The sequence below is a fragment of the Mastomys coucha genome, unplaced genomic scaffold (assembly GCF_008632895.1).
Source record: "Mastomys coucha isolate ucsf_1 unplaced genomic scaffold, UCSF_Mcou_1 pScaffold9, whole genome shotgun sequence".
Classification (NCBI taxonomy): Eukaryota; Metazoa; Chordata; class Mammalia; order Rodentia; family Muridae; genus Mastomys; species Mastomys coucha.
In genome coordinates, this window is record NW_022196915.1 from 6,620,539 (window position 1) to 6,644,851 (window position 24,313).

Genomic DNA, 24,313 nt, shown 5'->3' on the forward strand with positions numbered 1-24,313 from the left:
CCCCCCGTCAGAAGAAGAGCCAACTGCGAGGGTTGCTGGGAGCACAATTCAGGGACTTTGTCTCTTGAACAACAGCATTCTGAGGCTGGCCACCCCCTTGGAGCTGTGGGTTTATTTCTTCTGAAGTTTGAGCTAAAGAGGGCCATGGCTGTCTAGTTATGAACATGGAAAATGTTCTTTTACATATGCTTTCCACAGTTCCTGGAACATGGGAATGAGCGATAGTCTGATATTCTGACAGTGCCTTCCCAAATCATCATGGATCCCTGCCTGGTCTCCAGTGTGGGTTAATTGTGCTGCCCTGGATCCTGGGTAAGCCCAAATGCTGTGGATTGGGGAAATCTGTCAAGAGGTACTTATACCACAGTTCACTAGGAGGTATTTCAGGCATGGCTAAGGCGCTAAAGTGATCTCAATTTTCAAAATACAGAGGATATTTTTCCTCGCTGGCCTCTTTTTCTCTCACTTCTCTTCTTAGCTTTCCAGCTGAACAACAAAACTTCTGAATGGATGTGATGTAGGGACATGTTCATGCAGTATTATTCAAAAACTATCACAGAGCTATGAAAGCACCGGTCACAACACATGGTATACTTTTACTCGCAGAATCAAAACTATCATATACAAACATTAAGAATAGTGGTAAGAGAACACAGAGAGCCGGCATTGTGTTGTGTGTGTGTGTTTGTGTATGTGTGTGTATTTTTTTTTCTATTTTCTTATTGTTATTCTCATGAAGAAATCCCATGGGGAACATCTTTCTAAACATCTCAGCTGTTCACTCCTCCTTGGAGTTGAGTCTAATACACAAACCCAGTCCTATCCCCTCAGCTTTCTAACAAAGAGGGGTAGAGAAAGAGAAAGGGAAGGAAAAGAAAAAGGCACAAAAGACTAAACGTGGAAACCATTAAACTGGACTGTGGCAACATGGGGCGACAGCTTATCAGAGGGTATTTGAAAGACAATTCTCATTCCCAGAATGTCAGCCATATCTTAGCTCAGGACACCGGCTTTAATGTTTATTTTGTTTATAAATATGAAGCAGATATGTAAGGTCTTAGAGGGACAGCAGAAAAGAAGTGACACCAATCTTGTTTTTTATACATTCCCCTCCTCCAGGCCGGTCTGCAGGGTCAGATCTCTAAAGTTGGGACATGGAATCAGCTTTCATTCTCATAAGGGGACAGTTCTTTAAACATGCACAGCCCGGAGTGTCCAGGATGGTTCTCCTTCCTCTCTTTAAATGCTGTGGACGAGAAAGGCGCCCACTTTGCTAGGAACTCTACATTTATGTCCCGGGAGCCCCGACGCTCTTCAGCCCCCTCTGAGACTTAAAGGATGGCGCAGAAGAACTTCTTCTCCCGGAAGGGGTTTTCTGAGGCCGGGACTGGGGTCAGCAGGGGATCTTCCTTGGCGTGTGCCTCACAGTAGGCCATCAAGTCTGCAGCTGCCTTGGACACCTGCAAGGGAAGGCAGAAGCATTTGAGAGGATACACAGGCACAGACCCAAACACCACTACTCAACCACTCGGGACCCCAGCTTTGGGGTCCACCACCTTGGAGCTCATCCAGCTAAGCACTTGAAAGCCAAAGGACCTAAGTGAAGGGCTGACGCCCTACCTATATACTGTATGTTCTATACTACACGACATCGGCTTCCTGATATCTGCTTCCACATCTGTAGATGGGGTTGTCAGTGAAACTAAGCTGAAAGAGCTGTTGCCAGCAGGTGGGGATCCAGATGGGAAACCCTTAGGGCCTCAAACAGAAGAGCCACTTAACTCGAGAACTGCACAAGAGCCAATCCTCTCCTTATAATTTTCTACCATGATACCTTAGTGCCTGCACCTGAGTCCCAGCACTGGCGGCAGGATTATACAAGTGAGATAAGCCAGGAAAGACATCCAGTCCCACATAAAGGATGCTCTTTACATAGGATAGCCACTGCTATCTTTCTATAGCCCTACCCCTGATTTTGGAATTCTCCTAAGGATGCCTACAGCCAGGCATATCAACACACACACACACACACACACACACACACACACACGTGTCCCGGGCTTTGCTGACCAGCAGCAATGACGACAGAACACCGAGGCGGTTTACTCAGGAATTCTTTTTGTTACAGCTCTTTCAGGTTTCTTAGTGTTACAGCTCTTTCAGGTTTCTTGCTTCTGTGGAATGGCCCCAGCTGCTCTGCGAACGCTGCTTTTATACCCGAGCCCGAGCTCTCAAGTCCTCCTGGATTGGTTCCCCGGCTACCACCTTATTAGCATGCACCTGCTTGACCTGCTTGGGTTTGGCGCATGTGAAGTGGACCCGGTTTACTGCTACGGAGTATCAGGAACCGGCGCCATCTTGGATTTTATCGTCCAAGCGGCTGCCTACATCCACACACACACACACACAAGCTGAGATCATGTAGTATAGAACATATACATTACAGTAGCACCATGCGCCTCCAACAAGGAAGGCTCCCATTAGGGAGGCTTCCCTGCTTTTGGAGATGAGACAATGGGATGCACATTGCCAGCTCCTTGTGAGGAGTTGCCAGGGGTGCTTTCTTCAGCAGTTGTTGCACGTTTTTGTTACTTGAAGAGCTAAATTTAATTTTGAAAGATAAGCTGACATCTGTTGATGAGGTAGGCAATCCCCCAGAAGAAGGCCATTTAGAATCAGAAACAAGTCAGTCGTTGAATTCTTACATGACATGGTCTGCTTGTGCTGGAGGAAAAGGCTTCCAAAGACCTTTGCTTATGAAAATACCACCATGGTAGAGTGTGAAAGTATCTCATGGTGACTACTGCAAGTATAAGCTTCTCTAAGATTCGGGCAGACTATAGTATAATAAAAATATACCATGGTCCTCACTACAGGTAGGCTCCATATATCCACACAGTGATGTCAGACTAGTTTGCATCAAAGTGATTTGTTCTGACCAATGAGATGTGAGCAAAATTGATACTAATTACTTTGGGGCAGAAGAATCAGTGCACGACTTGCCAGGCACTCTTCCCTCTTCCTCTCTGTCCATTTGGACTAATAATTAGGGCCTCCCTGCCAAATTCACAAGTTTCCATGAATGGATCAATAGCCATACCCTTGCTTCGGTCCTTGCCCGAGTACCAAGTGGATTAGATGCCCTTCACTTACAGCTACACCAGTTTTATGATGAACAGGTTGGACACAAAACCGGGCGGTGGTGGTGCATACCTTTAATCCCAGCACTTAGGAGGCAGAGGCAGGTGTATTTCTGAGTTCCAGGACAGCCGTGCTACACAGAGAAACCCTGTCTCGAAAAGCCAAAAGCAAAACAAAACAAAAACAAAAACAAACAAACAAAAAAACAGGTTGGACACAGAAATCAATTTTATATTCTCAATCAATAAATGCTCAGTTTTTCTTTGTTCTCTTTACCACAGACCAGGCAGAAGCAATATTCTAGACAGATACTGTTCCAAGGGCCAGGATTCCTGATGACAATGGTATGGTATGGAATGGCAGCTGCTCTGATTAGGGAAAATCTCACAGTCAGTCTATAATCATAAGCCTACTTTGTTCTTGATATCAAGTTAAAATTTCTCTTGCTCTACAGTAAAGTGGAAAGTAGACCTGAGTGGGAAGTGCCAAAAAATAGAGGGTGAGGGGGTGATTACTGCCAGGAAACCCAGCTTACCCTGATTTGGATATAAACATTGATATAAGGATTTGGTTCCCATGGCTGCCTTGATGTAGCATTACCTAACCAGATGGCTTAACGCAGCCCCAGTACATTCTCTCACAGCATTAGAAATTTGGTGTTTAAAATTATGGTGTCAGAGGGTTGGGGACCAAGAGAATCTGCTCCATGACACTGTCAGCACCTAGTAGTTGTGGTTGACCATTAGTATTCCATGACTTGTACACAGAGCACTCCAATGTTGACACCTGTCTTTACATTGCCCATTGCCTCTTTGTTGTTCAACTCTGTGGGTTCTTGTGTAAGGGTGTGCCCTCCTCAGTGTGACCGCCTACTAACTTGCTTCCACCTACAAACACCCTATTACTAAACAAAGTCACATTCTAGCACAAATGTTAGATATGTTCCTTTGAGTCATCTTTTTCTTCATCATCTGCCTTCTGTAGATGAAAGCTTGAAGATTGGCAGATTCTAGGAGCTTGTTCACAGGCAACATATGTGGCAGAACTCAGATGCTGAGATTTTGCCATTAAGCTGCAGCTGCCTGCATGCAAACTACTCAAATGCCTGGCTAGTTCCAAAAGTGGAAACCAATTCTTTGTGCATCTTTCCTAAACTTGATGATGATGGAATGAAAGCAAATGGACTGTTCTAACCATGGCTCCCCCAAATGAAGGCAAAGGCCAGACTTTGAGGAGAAATTGCAACCATTTTTTTCTATGACTTTTACTTATTTGAGCAATAGGCATGAATGTGTTAAACAGGAGTGTAACTGCTAAGCAACAGAGACTGAACAGCAATACTGAACAATACTGAACTCACATTTGTTAGGAAGAGAGCTGGTACCAGCCACACCTACTCATCCATGATGCTCACATACAAACACATAGCATGAAATTCCTGAAGCACTTTTTACTTGAGATTTTATTTTCAGTTTATGTGTGTGGGGAGTGTCTGATTATATGCATGTCTGTGCACCCCGTGTGTGCAGTGCTCCAGGAAGTGAGACGAAGGCACTGGATCCTCTGGGACTGTTGGGAGCTGCCACATGGGTTCTGGGAACCAAACCCTGGTTTTCTGGAAGAGCAGCCAGTGTCCTTAGCCACCAAGTCATCCCTGCAGTCTTCAAAGTGCTTTTTATGACACAGAAGATATTAGAGTTGAAAAATTTAATAACATGGAACTGTTTGTAGTTTATATTTGAACAAATGATTGAGTGATTTCCTTTTCAAAATACATTTTGTTTCCTTATGAGACTGCAGTCTCTTGTGGATGATGATCCAACACAACATCAGATTCTTGCTAACAGCTGGAATAATTGCTGGTATCTGTGGCCTTTGCTATGTGTCCAAACTACTTTACGCCAGGTGTCATAGTTAATCTGTAGAATAGTCTGTAAGTTATTAAAGTTATTAAAACCCTCATCCTTTGTTCGGCTGCTTTTTGAGGCAGGATCTTCCTATACTGCCTTGACCCTTGCTAGGCTGGTGTGAAACTCCAGCTGGTATGTAGCTCAGGCTGGTGTAAAACTCTGGATTCTCTTGTCTCTTAGGCACTGGGAATCCAGATGTGTGCCATCATGTCCAGCACTGTCCTCAAAGTGGGCAGGTAGATTCTAGGTTTCGCTGAGTAAGTGCTTGGCTTAGGTATCAGCTCAGAAGCAGCCAAATGTGAATGTTCATGTTCCTAATTTAATCTCTACATAGACCGTCACATGTGTCCCTTACCTTGCAGTAAATTATGTGATGTTCTGCCTGGACCTCATGCTCTGGGGTTATCTTTTCTAACACTATGAACACAATTTCTTTCATATTCATAGGCCTACTTATTCCATGAAGATTCTCTCTGAACCTTAGAATAGTCCAGAAATAGCCTACACTTAGATCCCTGCTGTCATCTCCATTCAGCTCCATAGTTTGAAGCTCCATCCTTTTCAGGACAACTGAAGTAGCCGCTTAGATAAAAAGTGATTAACTGGGTTCACCAGTGGGCCTGAGGATAGAATTTAAAGAGTGGTCTATGAAGTTTGATGATAAAAATCATTCCTTTATTTTCACTAGCTTCAAATGGAAATTTGTCATCTCCTTTCACTATAAATGTGAGAGCTACAGGAAAATGAGTCAGTCAATAGAATCTGATATTTTCAATCATATTACACTCATCTTCATACCTTAACATTGTACTATTATTTACCCACTTTATGGCTGTAGGCATGACATTAGACACTGTAAATAAAGGAACATACCTATAACCATAGTATATACTATATACGTTTTGAAAATATTTTTTAGAGATGTGCTATTATCTAAAATATCTTATAAAAATATTCTTGGGATGGCAAGATGGCTCAGCGGGTAAGAGCACTGACGGTTCTTCCGAAGGTCTTGAGTTTGGATCCCAGCAACCATATGGTGGCTCACAACCACCTGTAATGAGATCTGACGCCCTCTTCTGGTGCGTCTGGAACACAGCTTACAGTATATTGGGCAGGCTGGAGCGAGCAGGGGGGCCATCCTGAGTTCAATTCCCAGCAGCCACATGATGGCTCACAGCCACATGTACTCATACACATAAAAATAAATAAATAAATCTTTTTAAAAAATATTCTGATACACTGTATTTCAACATAAGTAGTTTTCTCTGTAAGGTAAAAGCGTCATTCTGAGAAAGGGAACAAAAACTTCAGCAGATAGCCAGTTGGGTCAAGGACACCAAAATGTGAAAGGAAGCTGGATGACTCCCTTGCTTTTGAAAATGTCACAAGTTCTGTCACCATACTGTGACTATAACAGTAGTTTAAAAATTCACGTTGGCTTATATAATTCTCCATTTGAAACCATCAGTTCTTGCCTGCTATACTCTGTAGAAACAAAAACATAATATACTAACCTATGGGTCTTGAATGTTTCGAGCCCACTCCTCTCCAATTTCATGTCCCAACACTTTCTCCTTTAATTTTGAAAGCCCCAGAGTCCTCTCTGCCTTACAGTTTTGTATATGTGATTCTGATGAACATCCTTCCACACATCCTCTGCAGCCAGTCCCGTTTTTCTTCCAGAAACCTGACTCCCAATAGGGCACTCCCTGATCTCTTCCTCCAAACTGGCTTTCTTTATCTTTTTCTGTCCAAGTGGGCACTCTTCTCCTGCACAGAATCCACACCCCTCCGCAGTGTGATTATCCTTCTGAGCCTGTTTATTGGTTGCTGGATATTTTCTAACCCTTCAAGCACTGTGTTGTGGGAGGGCAGGAACCTTATCTATCTCACTCATCATTGTAGTGTCAGTGCTGACACATGGAAGAGGCTCAGGTCAATACAAAAGAAGTTCTCAAATGTAACCTTAGTGAACAGATATTTCATTCAACTAATAGTGGTGTATTCTTACAAATTCCCATGGGTCAAGAAGAGAGCATTGCATTCCTTGGAACTAGAGTTGCAGGCAACTTCACAGTATCTACTGTTCATAAAATATTGCCAATAGAAAATAAGCAAGAAGAGGGTTTAACTATAGATAAGAGATAAACTAATTGGAACAAAAAGACTTATGACTGACTGGTGTGGTCCATAGAGTTCGTGGATAGGGATGTGGCCAAAAAAAACTATTACAAATATTCTCTACATGATCAAGGCCACAGAGAAAAGAAAATATGATCAAGAAAGACACAAAGGGGGATTGGAGAGACGGCTTAGCGGTTAAGAGCACTGATTGCTCTTCCAAAAGTCCTGAGTTCAAATCCCAGCAACCACATGGTGTCTCACAACCATCCGTAATGAGATCTGATGCTCTCTTCTGGTGCATCTGAAGACAGCTACGGTGTACATTTAAAAAAAAAAAATGAGAAAGAAAAACACAAAGGATGTGCAAGACATCTGTTGGAAGGGGAAATGTGGAGTGGAAACTCAGTTACCTGCCAGGGAAGGGGAGATTGTGTATCATTGCCAGTAAAGGGGTTATAATTGTGGGAATTAAAAAATGATACTGAACCCTACAGTATAGAATAGGACTTGGTTGTTTCGGTATAAATGCATGGTTATAAATTCACACACATACAGACATAGTTAAAAAAAATAGAGGTGAAGTGTGCATGATTACATATGTGTGTCTGTATGTGAACATGTATGTGCACTTTCTAGCTTTGTCTAGGGAGAGGACCTGGGAACAATGAGCATATTGCACATCCAGATCTTGGTTCTTAAATACCATTCTCCAAGGAACCAGGGCTCCTTGGAGGAAAAGATGACTCCAGGGCTAAGAAAGAAATAAGAGGAGAATTTGCTTTTGCTCCAAACTAGGCAAATACTCAAAGGAATGAGGGATTCACACTCAAAGGACAGAGTAGCCAGCTTTTATCCTGTGCTAATTGAAGATTAGAACAATAGATTACAGGAGCTGGAGAGAGAAATGGCTGAGTGGTTAAAAGCATGGCTGTTCTTCCTGCAGACCTGGGTTCAATTCCCAGAACTCCCATCGTTGCTTTTAGGGGATCTGGTGCCTTCTCTACCTTCCTCGAGTGCACACACTTGGTGTACAGAAATACATGCAGGCAAAATACCTATACATGTAAAATAAAGTAATAAATTAACAAAGATTACAAACCATTGATTAAATGGGGACACCTGAGCCCATAATTAAATACATTAAAAACAAACAAACAAACAAACAAACAAACCGGGATGTTTTATGAGGAAGAAAAGAGTTACACAATCTTGAGCTACCTTTCCCAAGTTTCAAGATACTGAAGAAGTGCAAAGGGAAAAAGAATTACTTCTCATGGAGAAACCGTGAGGATGCTACCTTAGTCAATAATCAAAGTTAATGTCACTAGTAAGTGACAACTCAAAATCAAGTCCCACTTGGGGGAGGCGACAAAGAAACACTCTATATGGTCAAGGTTTTCTAACTAGAATTTAATCAGAGCGAAATATCAGATAAAGGGGACAGCAAAATCGTTCAGTTGGTAAATGTCTTTGTCACCAAGCCTCATGACCTGAGTTTGATCCCCAGGGCCCACATAGTGAAAGGAAAGAAATGTCAGATGAGCCCAAACTGAGTGACCTTGTATAAAATAAATGGACCACAATCTTAGAAATGTGTCAAGGTCGTGAGAGAAGCTGTGTCACGCAGGACAGCTAAGTGCAAGACAGGATCCTTCTGCTAAATCAGGTCCTTTTGCTAAAGAAATTATTATTGGGGTCACTTTTAATATTTAGATGGAGTCTCATGGTTAGAATGGGAATGTGTACCACTATTGACGCTGACCATTACACTATGATCATGGAGAAGAATGTCCTGAGCAGGACATAGACATTAAAACACTGAAGATGGTGGGCTCTTTTCTTTTTTCTTTTCTTTCTTCCTTTTTTTTCTTTCTTTTTTTTTGTGTTTTGTTTTGTTTTTTTTTGAGACAGGGTTTCTCTGTGTAGCCCTGGCTGTCCTGGAACTCATTCTGTAGACCAGGCTGGCCTTGAACTCAGAAATCCACCTGCCTCTGCCTCCCAAGTGCTGGGATTAAAGGCATGTGGCACCACTGCCTAGCTTGTGTGCCCTTTTCTTAACTTATTCCAAATGGTAGGAAAATAAAAGCCCTTGTCACTGTACTTGTGACTTGTCAACTGAGATGTCTCCAGGACAAAAGTAACTTTACAGAAGAAAGAATGTCATCATTAAAAAAAAAAAACACTTTTAAACTTATGGATATGTGTGCACATGCCACATGAGTGTGGATACCCAAAGGGGCCAAAAAGAAGGTGCTAAATTCCCAGAGCTAGAGTCACAGATACTTGTGGGTTGCTTGACATAGGTGCTGGGGACTGGACTCTGTTCCTCTGTAAGAGCAGCAAGTGCTCTTAGTGCTAAGAGATGCTAAGGTATCTCTTCAGCCCCTTCTTTGTTTTTAAAGTGGGTTTCTTATTGATCTGGTGCTCTCTGATTAGCCAGGGTGACTGACCGACCAGTAGTTCCAAGGATTTACCTGTCACTTGTGTGCTAGAATTACAAGTGCACACTGTCACATCTGGGTTGAAGCTCAAACTCAGGTCTTCAAGCTTCTGTGGTAAGAACTTCAGTGACTGAACTTTCTCTTTCTCTAGCCCAGGAGTTTACTTCCGACAGTAGCATTGATCTTCCCGGACTGATAATTGCTGAAATCTGGGTTATGAGTAACCTCACCAAACTCAAAGCAAGGAGTGAGGAGAGGGGGACTCTAGACAGCCACCGGACTACAACAATCAGCTCTGAAATAAAAAGAAACTGTTGTAGTCAGACAGATGCCTTGATGTCTCTGAGAGGTTGCAGAAGAGACAGCTGTCTATGAAGAGAGAAGCCAGACCTCCTGTCAAACTGAAATGGAATGAAAAGCTACAGTTCCATCTTTACTACATCCTGAAATTGAGCTCCATCTTCAAGCTGATACCTTAGAAGGCATACAAGCCACCAGGCAACGAAACATGCCCTGACAGGCTGTCACTGCCTCTGCCCATGGGAAGTTGCCTGTGCACTAAAGCTTATCAGTCATGGTGTCACTTCCTCATCTGGTTTGCCTGCATTAATGCAGTTACCCAGGGCTGTTTCAGGCTTTTGTGTAGTTGATATTGCAAGCTTACACCACCAGGCTTAGCTAACGGTTGTGTGTGTGTGTGCGTGTGTGTGCATGTGCGTGTGCGTGCGTGTGTGCGTGTGTGTGTGTGTGTGTGTGTGTGTGTGTGTGTGTGTAAGGGAGACTCCGCTGTCACTGATAACTGGGCTATTTCAAAAATTTAATTTCTCAGGGATTTAAAACTTCTAAACTTTTGTAAAAGGTACAAATTGAGGATCTCTGTGCTTTAAAACTTTTTAATGAAAAATGGAATGTGTGTGGGTGTCTAAGACACAAGACAAAACACAAAATTCATTTATATTTCATACCTCATGAATATAGCCTTAAGTTAATGATTTACAGTATTTTTGTGAGCTTATGTTTTTACCCTGATCCTTCAATTGAAGTCAAGTGTGGAAGTTTCCCCTGGTGGCACTGTCTTGGTGCTTAGGGAGTTTTGGATTTGGGAATGCTTTAGGTTTTCAAATTTAGATGCTTAGTGTACGATGCTTCCCCAGTGGCTACGTAAAATGCACAGGGTAAGTATATACTTGGTGCTGGACCAATAGTTACTGAGTTCTTAAATATTTTATTAGTTTTCATCAAACAGAAGTTTCTCACTCATATCAGTGCAGACCAGAATTTAACTGAAAAGCTTTTGCTTCATCTCCAGCAAGTACAATAAATGAAGGTTGGCCATACTTGAATGCCTGTAAGGCTGGTGTATGTTTTACTGATTTCATTATCTATGGAAATGTTCTCAATTGACCCACAAAGAGAAGTATACTTTACCCTTCTTAATAAAACTGAACATATCACTTTGAGGAAGGGATATTACAACTTTTAATTCAAATGATGGAAAAATATTTATCAAGCCCCAAACTGAGGCTATGTGTCCATTCCCTAGCACCACGTATATCTAACTAGCTCACTTCTTGGATGTCTCTCTCTCTCTTTCTCTCTCTCCTTTCTCTGTCTCTCTTTCTGTCTCTGCCTCCTGCCCCCTCCCCCAGCCCCTGGATCTTGCTATGTAGGTCAGGCTCCCCTCAAACCTGTTTTAAGCTCGTTTATTTCTCAGTACAGCATTCTCTGAAGTTCATTTCCTATGTAGTACGGGTTTATCATCATAAAGATGATAGAAATTAGAAATGTCCAGACTTGACTCCCTAATTAATGTATTTCTCAACTATTAAAATCAGCCTGTCTTTTATTATTTTTGAATTGTTTAAAAAGGTGCACTGCAAAAGGTGTTTACTTATAGCCACCACATAATGCACAACAATCTGACTTTAGAACCACCTCTCCTATCCCTTTTCACATGGCATTTGATTACTGCAGGTTTATTTAGCTAATTACATTCATACTTAGAATCTTCAAGGGATACAAACACTCTTTGATTTAAGGACCATGTGGTCTGTTTGGAAAGGTTTATTTAATAAAAGTTAAATTAGCAAATTTGGTAGGAATATAAAAAAATTAATGAACAGATGAGGGGTTAAGCTAACACTTAATGAAGGAATATAATTTACACAGGCAAAGAGGGGTAGGACGGGTGTTTCCAGTGAGGAACCCAGAATTACCAGGTAAATGGGAATTTACATGACACATTGCTAGAGCAAGAAGAGAATAATCCATTGAAAAGGTATATTAGAAATATTTGGGAGAAATGAGCAAGCTTGAAATTTTGATGTGGGGTCAATTTATGAGCCTAACCAGTTAAGAACCAATCAGCTTCTTCATGCTCCTGGCCTTGGATATTTTTTTCCCTCTCTTACCTCTAGATTCTTTTTTGTAACATTAAGAGTGGTCTCTATTAAAGAATATCAGCCTATCTTACAATAGTTCCTGGCTCTTTTCTTATTCTTAATTCCTAGAAATTAGGATTTTGTACTGCAGCTTTGATTTTGATGGCAGGTGATGGAAATTAGAGATCTTATTCTTGCTAAACAGAGATGTCAGACTACGGTGGTGAAACTGGAAAAAAACGTGGTCAAGCCTTTCTGTTACCTTGCCAGCTGAGGGTGGCCATCTTCTGTCATATGCACCAATCAGCTGAGAAATTCACTCTTCCCAGGAAATACAAATGGCAGGAGAAGCAATGGCTCATCATGGAGGACTCTCAGTTCCCAGTGGTTCCAGTCATCCCTTCAATTGCTGACCCTTCAACTGCATTTCTAAGAAATGCATTCTTATTCTGTATTCTAAGACACCTTGTATCTTCTATAATTAATCTCCTCTTTCTGCTTAAGTTAGTTTGCTTTGGGTTTCTCTTTGATACCCAAAGAGTCCTAATATGGTAATAAGATACTTCCTAAAACTCTGCTGTCCTCTACTTCTGTACGTGTCCCCCACATACACAAGTAGAGGACAGCAGTTGATTGATATGTCCTTGTCTAAGGATAAGCCTTCCCTTATTTCTCTATTAGCCTTTGTATAGTCCCTGCTTTAGAAATCCGAGCATCACCATTCACAAGCCCTCTCTATGCCTTTACTTTGACTCCCTTGCTTTTACTCCCTATCTTTGAAGGAAATGCTAACAAAGAAATAGAGAAGAGCTGGGAAGGTCATTAATATATGCCTGGGTGTATGAACAGATATGGGTTCCATTAGTTTGAATCTCCCAGGACATATGATACAAAGGTTAAAAAACAAGAAAGATTTCAAAACAAAAAGTGTAATTCAGGTCCAATAGAGCAGGCTGGGTTACTCTAGGGGCCACCTGAGGGATAAGGCACCTCTTGCTTATATGACCTTTGGGAGCTGCAATGGCAGTTGCACCCTAGCTCTGCTTACTAAGGTCACTACAGCTGGTTCTTCCAGATGCACATAAAGCTATGGTTTGATGAAGTTACTGCTGCAACTGGAAAATCACAAGCCTAGCATCGTCCAAAAAGTCCCCTCTTAACCAGGCAGTTGTGGCACACACCTTTAATCCCAGCACTCGGGAGACAGAGACAGGCGGGTCTCTGTGAGTTCAAGGTTAGCCTGGTCTACAGAGCAAGTTCTAGGACAATCATCGATACACAGAGAAACCCCGTCTAGAAAAACAAAAACAAACAAGCAAACAAAAAGTCCCCTCTTGCTGCTGAAAGGCTCAGGCCTAGAAAGTAAGTGAAGCAGTTAGAAATCTCAGAGTCCTTGAAGGATCCCCGAACCAGCTAGCTGAGAACGGTGTCAATATAGTCACAGTGTTACCCAACAGCGAAACTAAAAATAATCTGTCATTTCACCACAGCATGCCTGCCTGGCTGTGTGGTACAGAACAAATGCCAGAGTACAGGCTGCTGCTGAATTTCCATTAACAGAAGGTCTGATGACATCAAGGACTCAGAGATGAGACTGTGAAGATCACCTGGGTAGTGGCCACTCGGTGCATGGTTCATTGGGCTAACCCTTACATATGCTCTCTCCACACACGCCATCTCTCAGAAGCTATTTATTTATGTCTCTTCAAAGGGCAATCAGGAGTTAGCTTTGACAGCTTTGGTAAGTATCCTTCCTGGATATTTTTGCTTATTGTGATAGCAGGTCATGTTCGTATCTTCTGTATCTACCCCTCATTATACCACACATAACTGAGGGCATGAATCCTATCTGTTCATTTCTATCTTCCAAACCTAACAAGTGCTAGCAACATAGAAAATCTCGGTAAAATATTTATTAGACAAGTAGATGAACAAATGGACAAATGAAAAAAATCTAAACATCACAGAGAAGGTCCTGGATAGCTTCTTTGAGAACTTACTGATTGGTCTGAATTCTCAGGAAGTCCATTCTCCCTCATGGAATGCCTCTCATGGAGTGCCATTCTCCTTAGTAAAGCGAGAGGAGAAAGGGAGAGATGGAGGATGTTCAAGGCACTTGCAGCTCCTCTCAAGGGAATCAAAGGTGGTTGATATAACCATTGTGGGTTCCATCAAAATTTAAGATGTGTTGTTTAACGAACGCGGAGCTATGGGATAATAAAGTTCTCTGTGGGAGAGGAACACGATGAAATTTTCTCCTGGAAAGTTTTCTTGGCAGCAGTGTGACAGGTGACTGACGGCTGACGGAAGCAGGTTGAAGTGGACTGCAGGGACCAGGCAGGAACCACTGCAGTCAAGGATGCACAGAAAGGATGGCTTGGTGGAAGAGGGCATTTCAGCATGCTCTCTCCTTCAGTACCGGTGTCTAGTGACTGTGAAGAGTGGCAGACATGCCAACTACAGCAGAGCTCCGTAGGACAAAACTCCTGTTTCTTAGGATGATGATGGTGGAGCCTCAGTCCCTTATAAAGGAAATGAGTGTCTCTCTCTGATACAGCAGTCCCTGGGCCACCTCCCTTCTCCTAGCAGTTAAAACACCCACCAGTCTCTGTTTTGTTTTGTTTTCCACTAAGGAAATGAAAAAGAAGTAGCAACAAAGGAGGAGGAGCCAGAGAGTGACAGAGGAAGAAAACACATGGGAAGGAGCCCTTGTCTCATTCACAAGCAAGGAAAAATAAACACAGCAGAAAACAGAGAAGGCCGCTACCAGGAGCCTGAGTTTACAAAGGAAAATCTCCTAGATATTTGCCCAGCTTCTTTATGAAGGTCGATGAGCTCTCTTTTCACTATACAGGACCGGGCAGATAGCAGGAAGAGGATCGAACCCCTTGCTCTGAGGTAGCAGGTCTTAACTGTGGCTATATATTGGAATTAACTGAAGATTAAAAACAAAAACAAACAAACAAACAAACAAACAAAACCCCCAAACTGACGCCTAAACCCTAAACCCAAAAGACCCTAATTTAATTGGCTTTCCTTTTGTCCTGTTTTGGGGATTGGTCTGTTTATAGCATCCTTTGGGTGATGTGAACATAGAGTGGGTTGAGAACAACTGCTCTAAACCAGCAGACTCGTTGTGTAAAGGGACAGAGGGCCATTATTTGGAGTTTTGTGGGCTGTGTGATCTCTGTTAACACCTCTATTCTATGGCTGATGTGTGACTGGAGTTACCCACAAAATGTAAGTGAATGAGTGAGTATACACATGTTTCAATAATACTTTATTTATAAAAACAGCGTGGGCTGGATTTGGGTCCTGAGCCACATTTTATTGCCTACTGTTCAGTCCGTACATCCACTGACTGATCCGGACTTTTTAAGGTATAGAAAAAGAGAAAGTAGAAAAATGCTGTGATCTTTAAAAAGGCACTTGGAATAATGTTCTATTTTGATTTTAGTACAATGAGATATGTTTCTGAGTTCCATTTCCTGAAGTGTTTCTGAGTTCCATTTCCTGAAGTGTTTCTGAGGAAGTAAAATCGTGGTGACTGACAGAAATTCACCTCTCCAGCAATCCAAACTATAACAGCTGCCTATTCAGTGACGGTGGGGCTAGCTTCCCATTCAAATTATGCCAAGGGTCTGAACCAAAACCGTGCTTTATCTAAAGCAGCCTCAGTAAAGCTGGGGCATGAAGGAAAAAGTAAACCACTAATCTTCCTTAGACATCTATGCTGCTTGACTTTTCAAGAGAACAAGATTGACTTTGTATGTGCATGTGGAGGCCAGACGTGAATGCCGGACATCGTTCTCCATCTCTCCCAACCTTAGTTTTTGAAACAGGGTCTCTCACTGAATCTAGAGTTTGCTGTTTCTGTTAACTGGAAGGCTGGTGAGTCCCTGAGATCTGTCTGTTTCTGAGCACAACCACATTTGGATGTTTTCTTTTTGCATCATTTATTTACGGTGCTTCCTTACTCTGTGTGTGTGTGTGTGTGTGTGTGTGTGTGTGTGTGTGTGTGGTATGTGTGAATGTGGTATGTGTAGTTTGTATGTGTGTATGGTGTGGTATGTGTGTGTGTGTATGTGGTATGTGATGTGTGGTGTGTGTGTGTGTATGTGTGTATGTGGTAAGTCTGTGTGTGATGTGGTGTGTGTGTGTGTGTACCACAGTATACATGTGGATCTCAGAGGGAGTCAGTTCTCTCCTTTTACTCTGTGGGTTCTGGAGCTTGAACTCAAATTGTTGGGTTTGGAATTGAGCAACTTTACCATTGAGCCATCGTGCAGGCATCCAAATTTGACTTTTTGTGGGAGTGCTAGAGATCCAAACTCAATGTGTGTGTGTATGTGTGTATGTGGTATGTGTAGTATGTGTGTGTGTGTGTGTAGGGTGTGGTATGTGTGTAGGGTGTAGTATGTGTGTATAGGGTGTGATATGTGTGTGTAGGGTATGGTATGTGTGTGTGTAGGGTGTGGTGTGTGTGTGTATAGGGTATGATATGTATGTGTGTATGTAGGGTGTGGTATGTGTGTGTTTAGGGTGTGGTAAGTATGTGTGTAGGGTGTGGTATGTGTGTGTATAGGGTGTGATATGTATGTGTGTATGTAGGGTGTGGTATGTGTGTGTTTAGGGTGTGGTAAGTGTGTATGTAGGGTATTGTATGTGTGTGTGTAAGGTGTGGTATGTGTATGCGTGTGTAGGGTATGGTATGTGTGTGTAGGGTGTGGTATATGTGTGTGTGTAGGGTATGGTATGTGTGTGTAGTATGTGTGTGTATATGGTGTGGTGTGTGTGTGTGTATGGTGTGGTATGTGTGTGTGTAGGGTGTGGTATATGTGTGTGTGTATGGTGTGGTATGTGTGTGTGTATGGTGTGGTGTGTGTGTATGTATGGTGTGGTGTGTGTATGTTGTGGTATGTGTATGCGTGTGTAGGGTGTTGTATGTATGTGTGTAGGGTGTGGTATATGTGTGTGTGTAGGATGTGGTATGTGTGTGTAGTATGTGTGTGTGTATGGTGTGGTGTGTGTATCTATGGTGTGGTGTGTGTGTGTGTGTATGTGTATGGTGTGGTATGTGTGAGTGTATGGTGTGGTATGTGTGTGTGTAGGGTGTGGTATGTGTGTGTGTAGGGTGTGGTATGTGTGTGTGTTTGTGTATGTTTGAAGGAAGGTACTTCATTCACTGAGATGTCTACCTAGGCCTCAAATGTGGAAAAAAACCAAAAACATATAAAGATAAAAAACTTGTCAGCGATGAATGAATAAAACAGATTAGGCTCAAAAAAGCAGCACTAAATTTTAGATGCTGAACAGGACAGAAAAAGTCAGAACCCAAAATGAGAAGATCTTTCCTGGGCCTGGGATTGGCTAGTGGATTGATGTCTCACGTGCCCACCTTTTGCTTTGCCTGGAACTCAGCCCAAGCCCATTTTTCTTTTTGCTGTAGTTTTTAATTTGTTTGTTTGTGTTTTTGAAGACAGGATTTCTTTGTGTAGCCCTGCCTATCCTGGAACTCACTCTGTAGACCAGGCTGGTTTCAAACTAAAAATCCTCCTGCCTCTGCCTCCCACCACCGCCTGGATTGTTTCTGATTCAACATAGGAACCCCACTTCAATGCATATCATCATTTGATGTTGGAGAATCCTTAAGAAAGCAAAGATACCTTAGAGAAATTAGTATCAGTGGGATTATTAGATCTCTCCCCTATCCTTTCTGGTATTACCCATCTCTGTGGAAAATAGTCACATGGCAGTTGGCTGGAGGACATTTGCTCCTTAGTCAAGTTAGATGAGCCCCCGATTACAGCATTCCGTCATCCTCACCTTTATCCTGTCGATGTTGGCTTCCATCTTCAGCTGCTCTACCAGCTTCCTGGCTTGTGCTATGCTGGCGGTGTTGTTGCTGGCCATTGGAGAGTTGGATGAGGTCTTCAAACACTCTAGAAAACAGAGAAGAAGAATGCATCAGAGAATTCACAAGCTGCCAGACATGCATGTCTTCACAACTGGTGGAGCTCAAAACACTGCTGGCAACAAGGTCCGACTCTCCAGCCACCTGCATCCCAATCAGCGTCATGTATAACTAGCAGGCATTGATTTCCCATTTCTGCCCTGCCCCAAAGAGTTCACCTAGTCAGGCAGAGTAAAATGCATGGATGTAGACACACACACACATATGTATATATGATATTACATCACCTTAATTTAATTTACAAAATGCCCTGGAAGTGGTAGGGTTCTGGTACACACCATCATGGTGTGGCTGCTGTGGTTGTGGGTTCTCTGTTGTCCGGGGCTGGGTGAAATGTCCTTAGAGAATGAGAGGAAAGCTGAGCAGAGCAAACAAGGGCAAATCGATTTTCCTTCAGGTGTCAACACTATCTCCAACATTCTATGAGAGTCAGGCTCTACTCTGCTGTCAGCTGTGACCACCTCAAACTGCTTACCGCAGGGACACTGAACTGGGACAGCAGGGGTGGTGGGGAGTGTGGGGGTTGGCTTTCCAATGCCACTTAATCGCACATTGTGAAGAGCTGTCCCTAAATACTCCGAACTGTATCTGAGTTTACAGCTCTTTGCTCACAGTTGTTTTTCTTAGTCCTTTAGAGACACGTCCACAGTGTCCAGGGGAGACAGAACCACACCTCAAATGCTAAGAGTGTGCCCTTGTGCTTTGAAAGGGAAGTTCTCTGCCAGTGTAGATCAAGAAACAGTGTCTCTGCCCGAGCTCCCATACCCCCTCCGGTGGTGTACCTCCCACACCCTTCCAAACCTATCTTAAATTTTATTTCTCTTCTAATTCCTTCTTGGACTATCAGATCATCTTACCATTTTCTTACTGTTTTTTTTTTTTAAATCATTCTGTTTCATGTTTGGTGGGTGCCCTCCCCCAACTCTTGATTGGGCTTTGCTTCTCACCAAGGTTCCACACTATGACCATGTAAAGCTGTCCCTGGAGGTTATTGATATTTGATAGGGTAGCAACATCCAAGAGCCTTAATTTAACTAGAGTGCCAGACCCAGGAAATGAAACAGGCCACATGGCATAGGCCAATACTGACCCATTCTTGTTCTGGATCCATTATATTAAAAGCTGAAACACTGATTTACTTTGGGAAACATTTTTATGTAAGGATGGAACAAGACCAAATTCTTCTTCTCGAAAAACAAACAAAGGCACATAGGAAACCCAAGGGATGAAGAATAGCACACAATAGGTCATAGACACTTTTACCCACCACTTAAAAAAAAAAAAGACTATAAGTGATCTCTTTAGTATTAAGAACAAAGGTCTATCAATTATCTCTTTGGTATTTTTCCATGCAGAATTCTTCAAGATAAAAGAGGAAATTTCATATAATTCTCTGTCGAGTTCCTTCTGAGACAGTCAGTTTATAATGAATTGAAAACAGGCTGCCCAACATTTGCAGTGTAAATGGGAAGGCAATTAACTGTTCCCTCAACTTTGTTTCAAAGGGTTTGGAGACAACACAGTGAGGGAGAAATTGAAGCGATGTCTGAAGCAACAAGGAGCTCCAAACTACCATCAGCCACTTGAAGATAAAGAGAGGGAGGAATTCATGTCAAGAAAAAGGGGTGGGGGTAATGATTGAATGGGCAAATAAACTTGCTGCCAAGCCTGGTGACCTAGGCTCAATCCCTTGAAGGCATACATGGTGGAAGACGCGAAATGATTCTTGCCAGTTGTCCTCAGACCTCCACATGTGTGTCTGGAACACACACACACACACACAAACACACACAAACACACTCACTCATATGAAATAAAAGACTATGATTTCATCAGCATGGTTAAGAACCTAGTCATTGCATAGGGATATTATATGTGCAAAACCCAATAAACCTTTGACAGCCTAGCAAAACTTTATAAAGCCAAGACAGAGTATTAACTTCCAGCCAGACTGAGAAAAAAAAGCAAAAAACAGCCATGATCTCCAAGTCCCTGGACACTCTTCTATGAAGCTAATGTTTCTGCTGAACTAGAATTCATTCATTATGTTAAGAGTGCAGATAATCACAGGATTACTGAACCTTCACTGGGCTTGAAAGAGAGTTGGAAGTCTGGCCAGTTACTCTGCTGCTTTGAATTGAAACTAAATCATACAGTAACCTGAAGCACAGACCATAATCTGCCTCCCAGTACCCTTTCCTAATAATGGTATCTTTTCTTTTCATTTCTTTTCTTATGTGTTATGTGTGTTTTACTTGTTTGTGTATGCTCATATTCTCTCTCTCTCTCTCTCTCTCTCTCTCTCTCTCTCTCTCTCTCTCTGTCTCTGTGTGTGTGTGTGGGGGGGGTGTGGGGGATTGTGATATAGACCAGATGTTAATGCCAACGGCTTGTTACCTAATTTTTTGAGACAGAGTCTTTTATTGAAAACAGCACTCACTGATTCTTCTAGGCTGGCTGGCCACTGAGCCCTAAGGATCCTCCTGTTTCTGCCTCCCAGTCGTGAGATTACAGGTGCATGCCCTATATCCAAACTTTTTACTTAGGTTCTGGACTTCGTGCTTGTGTGCAAACTTAGCCATTTCTCAAGCCCTCATTCTTTCAGTTTCAAAGATCACAGGAACCCTGGACCCTAGCTGGGTATTGTCTGCTAAATGATCCATTTTTTAGCCTCCTTTGCAACTCAATATGATTATCCAAGCCTTGACTAATGAGACATAGTAATGATGTCCTTGAGAAGGAGTTATCCCTCACTGTCATTTTTTTCCTGTTTCTGGCCATCTTCAATATTCCAGAATAAGCAGGAGGAATCTGCATTTTTTTCTCTATTTTTAAGTTTTAGGGCTGTACCTTTTAAAAAATAGATCCATTTAAAATTTTTCATGTGTCTGTGTGTATTTGAATATGTATGTATGTATGTATGTACATATGTGTGGAGATTGAAAGAGAATGATAGATGCCCTAGAACTGAAGTTATAGGCATCACCTGAGTTGGGTCTGGGAACTGAACTCAAATCCCCTGGAAGAGCAGCAGCTATTCTTAATTTCTGAGCCATCTCTCTGGGCCAGTGTAAAGATACCATGCTAGCTGTGGACTGGCCACCTTTTATGTGATAGAGAAGCGAGGGGTATCTTGATTAGCACTGTTATTAAAAGTTTCCCTCTTGCTGGCCACCAAACCAGCAACTGATTAAATGCTCTAGTCTTGTTTTTCAGATTCTATAGAAATCTGTTTCCTGCTGGTTTTTCTTGCTCTGGAGGGGATAGATTTAGAATGTGCAGTTTTGCTGCAGTAACATATCATGCACACTCATTCAGTTACCAAAACAGCAGAAGGTATGGAATGGGTCTCACTAGGCTAAAGTCTAGGTGTAAAGAGAGGAGGCAGGGTTCCTTCTGGAGGGTGGTGATCTAAGGAAGAACTCACTTCTGGTTTTTCATGCCCTCCAGGGACTTCTTCATGGCTGGAGAAGGTGAGCTGCATCCTTCTCAGATCACTGCCTTGACTTTCAGAGAAGTCATATCGTCCCGTGACTCTAATTCATATTCTGTCTATCTCTGCAAGGATCCTCGTAATTCCAATGTGACTTCCCAGCTCACCCCAGATATTCTTCTTTTCTTTAGGGCAGATGATCAAGGACTTTAATTTCATCTGCGACCTGAAGTTGCCTATTCATGGAAGCTGCGTATTCATGGGTTATAGGAATTGGAACCTGACCACTTTGGGGAAGTTGAGAATAACCAACTACTTTCTAATTTGATCTTAGGCTAACTCCATGAGACAGAACCCACAGCTAACACTGTTAAAGTGGCCCAGAACTTGAGAATAGATAGGGCATGAGCCTAGAGGAAAACTTAATACTGCTATTCTGCTAAAGGAACTTAACAATAAAATGGCTCCTAATGTCATTCTGCTATACCCATAGATCAGTGTCACACTCACAAATGGACATGGTGCAGACAGTAAGAGACTTTGGAACACTTAGTCCTAAATGGAGTGTTTTCATCAAAGTCTTCTCTTCAAGGATCTATGAGGAAGAGGAGATGGAAAGACTGTTAGAGCCATAGCTGATGGTTGACTCCAAGGAAACAGTGTCTTCCAGACACAAAAGGCCTGATGAACGTACGAGCTATCAGGGACTATGGCAGCTTGCACAAGGCCTGTACTGATTCAGTCCAGAAGGGATCCCAGCACTGTAGATGGAGAGGTAGATGCAGGCTGCAAACCCTATCCAAGAAGCTATCTCCTGGAGATACCCACCGACAAAGGAAAACTCAGCTCTCTCCAATGGAGTCTGACTGAGAATATTAACCACACTTCATGGCAGGCCCCTCCACCATGCACATGAGTAGCTGGCTAACACAAAATAAACTATGTGGTACTTTTGTAAATTTTTTGTCTCATTTTGCTTTGTTTAGGCTTTTTTTTTTTGTCCTGTTGATCTTTTGTGGGTGTTTCTTGTTTTGTTTTGTTTAAGGAAGAGGAAAAGAATATAAAATTGGGTAGGTATGTGGGAAGGATCCAGGAGGAACTGGGGGAATATATTGTATGAAATTGATTTCAATTGAGAATGAATGAATGAATGAATGAATAAATAAATAAATAACATGATGGCTTAAAGATTCATGAAGGATGCAATGTACATCAAATGTTCTTTCTCTTATAACTTATTTTGTGTGTGTGTGTGTGTATGTGTGTGTGTGTAGTATTGCATCTTAAAAACCCACTCATTTCTCAAAGGAAATTTTGGTTACTTCCATATTTTAGCTATCTTGAACACTGCTATACAGATAGGTATTTACATACTTCTTCCATACCATGCTTCAACTCCTTAGGGTAGACTTCAAAGGGGAATTTCAGATTATGTATATATGTAAAGATATAAATATATAAATAGATATAAAACTATAAAATATATAAAAAGAATAAAGGATATACAAATATATAACATACAAGAATGCATAAATATACAAAGATATAATAATATATAAGTATGTGTGATATACAGTATATAGTCTGTGTTTGTAACTATCATACTGATTTCTGGTATGACTATGCCATTTTATATTTCACCAAAAGTGCTTAAGAGTTTTAATTTCTGTACATGCTGGCCAAATTTGTTATTTTCTGATATTGCCTTTTCAATAGTAGTTAGTTATCTTAGTATTATTTTATTGGATTTTTTAGATTTACATTTCTGTTATCAGTGGGGTTGGGCATCTATCTTTTCCCTGGGAAAATGATGGTTCTCTTGCATTCTTTTGTAATTTATTGCCCATATATTTTTTTAAAAGTATAAAATGTATTCTTCTTTCATCTATTACATCCCATCTACACTTTGCCCTCCTTCCTCTCCTCCCAGTCCCTCCTCCCCACCTCCACCCCACCCCATCCACTCCTCCCAGCCCCTCCTCCCCACCCCATCCACTCCTTCCAGCCCCTCCTCCTCGCCTCCACCCCTCCCCATCCATTCTTCCTCCATTATTCTTCAGAAAAGGACAGGCCTCCCATAAATATCAACCAAACATGGCATAGCCAAGTTTATTGCTCCTTTTAAAAAACTTTTTATTGATTCTTTGTGAATTTCACATGATGTAGACTAATCCCACGCATCTCCATGTCCCTTCTTTTCCACCCTTTACTCTTGTGATCTCCCTTCCAAAAGAAAATAAAAAATAACACAAACAAATAAAATAAAACCAAACAAAACCCATCTCATTGTAGAAGCTGTAGTGTGTTCCACACTGCTCTCCTTTATCCATACATCTTTACTTGCAAACGTTCACTGCAATGAGTCATCCCAATGCTGAGCTATGGACCAGCTTCTTTGATCCATCTTTAGTTAATTTTTGTTTATCATGTCAGGTATATATATATATATTGCCTTTGGCTATCTGATTTTTCTAACTCCATCTGTTGAAAATATCTTTTCTTTCACGAATTATAAACTAGAAATTTATTTTGTTAAAGCTTACTGTCTTCCCCCAATTTAAAAGTGGGGCCTTTGGGAGGAGTTGTTATATCATGCAGAGGAAGGCCCCATAAATGTGATTGGGAGGAGACAGAAGAGAGGATCTTGTCCCCAAACCGCAAGAAAAGTGAGGAAAAGCTTGACACCAGCAAAGTAGGAAGGACCATTGGCTGTACAGAGAGAGGTATATGCCATCAGATGCTAAGGCACATCAATAGCAAATTGCCAACACATAGTCAACAGTCAAGTGTTCTCTTTCGTCGTATAGGTAATTCTAATTGGACAGCATTTATTCTAAGAGAGAAGAAACAAATTCAAGCTTGCTAATTGCTGAAATGGCTCTAAAAAGTAAGGGAAATTCTTCTGG

The 24,313-nt window shown here is 41.8% G+C and overlaps 1 protein-coding gene across 3 annotated transcripts in view; it reads right to left on the reverse strand.

Annotated features, from left to right (window-relative positions):
- Window positions 1–982: 982 nt before the first annotated feature.
- The window catches only part of Gng2 (G protein subunit gamma 2), a 94,434-nt gene continuing 71,103 nt past the window's right edge, over window positions 983–24,313 (reverse strand). For all 3 annotated transcript variants that reach the window (XM_031362889.1, XM_031362888.1, XM_031362890.1), the window contains 2 exons: window positions 17,827–17,942; window positions 983–1,460 (listed from right to left, as the gene is read on the reverse strand). In XM_031362889.1, the coding sequence (XP_031218749.1) occupies window positions 1,332–1,460; window positions 17,827–17,913 (216 nt within the window). In that variant the 5' untranslated portion in view covers window positions 17,914–17,942 and the 3' untranslated portion in view covers window positions 983–1,331. The remainder of the gene's footprint in view (window positions 1,461–17,826; window positions 17,943–24,313) is intronic.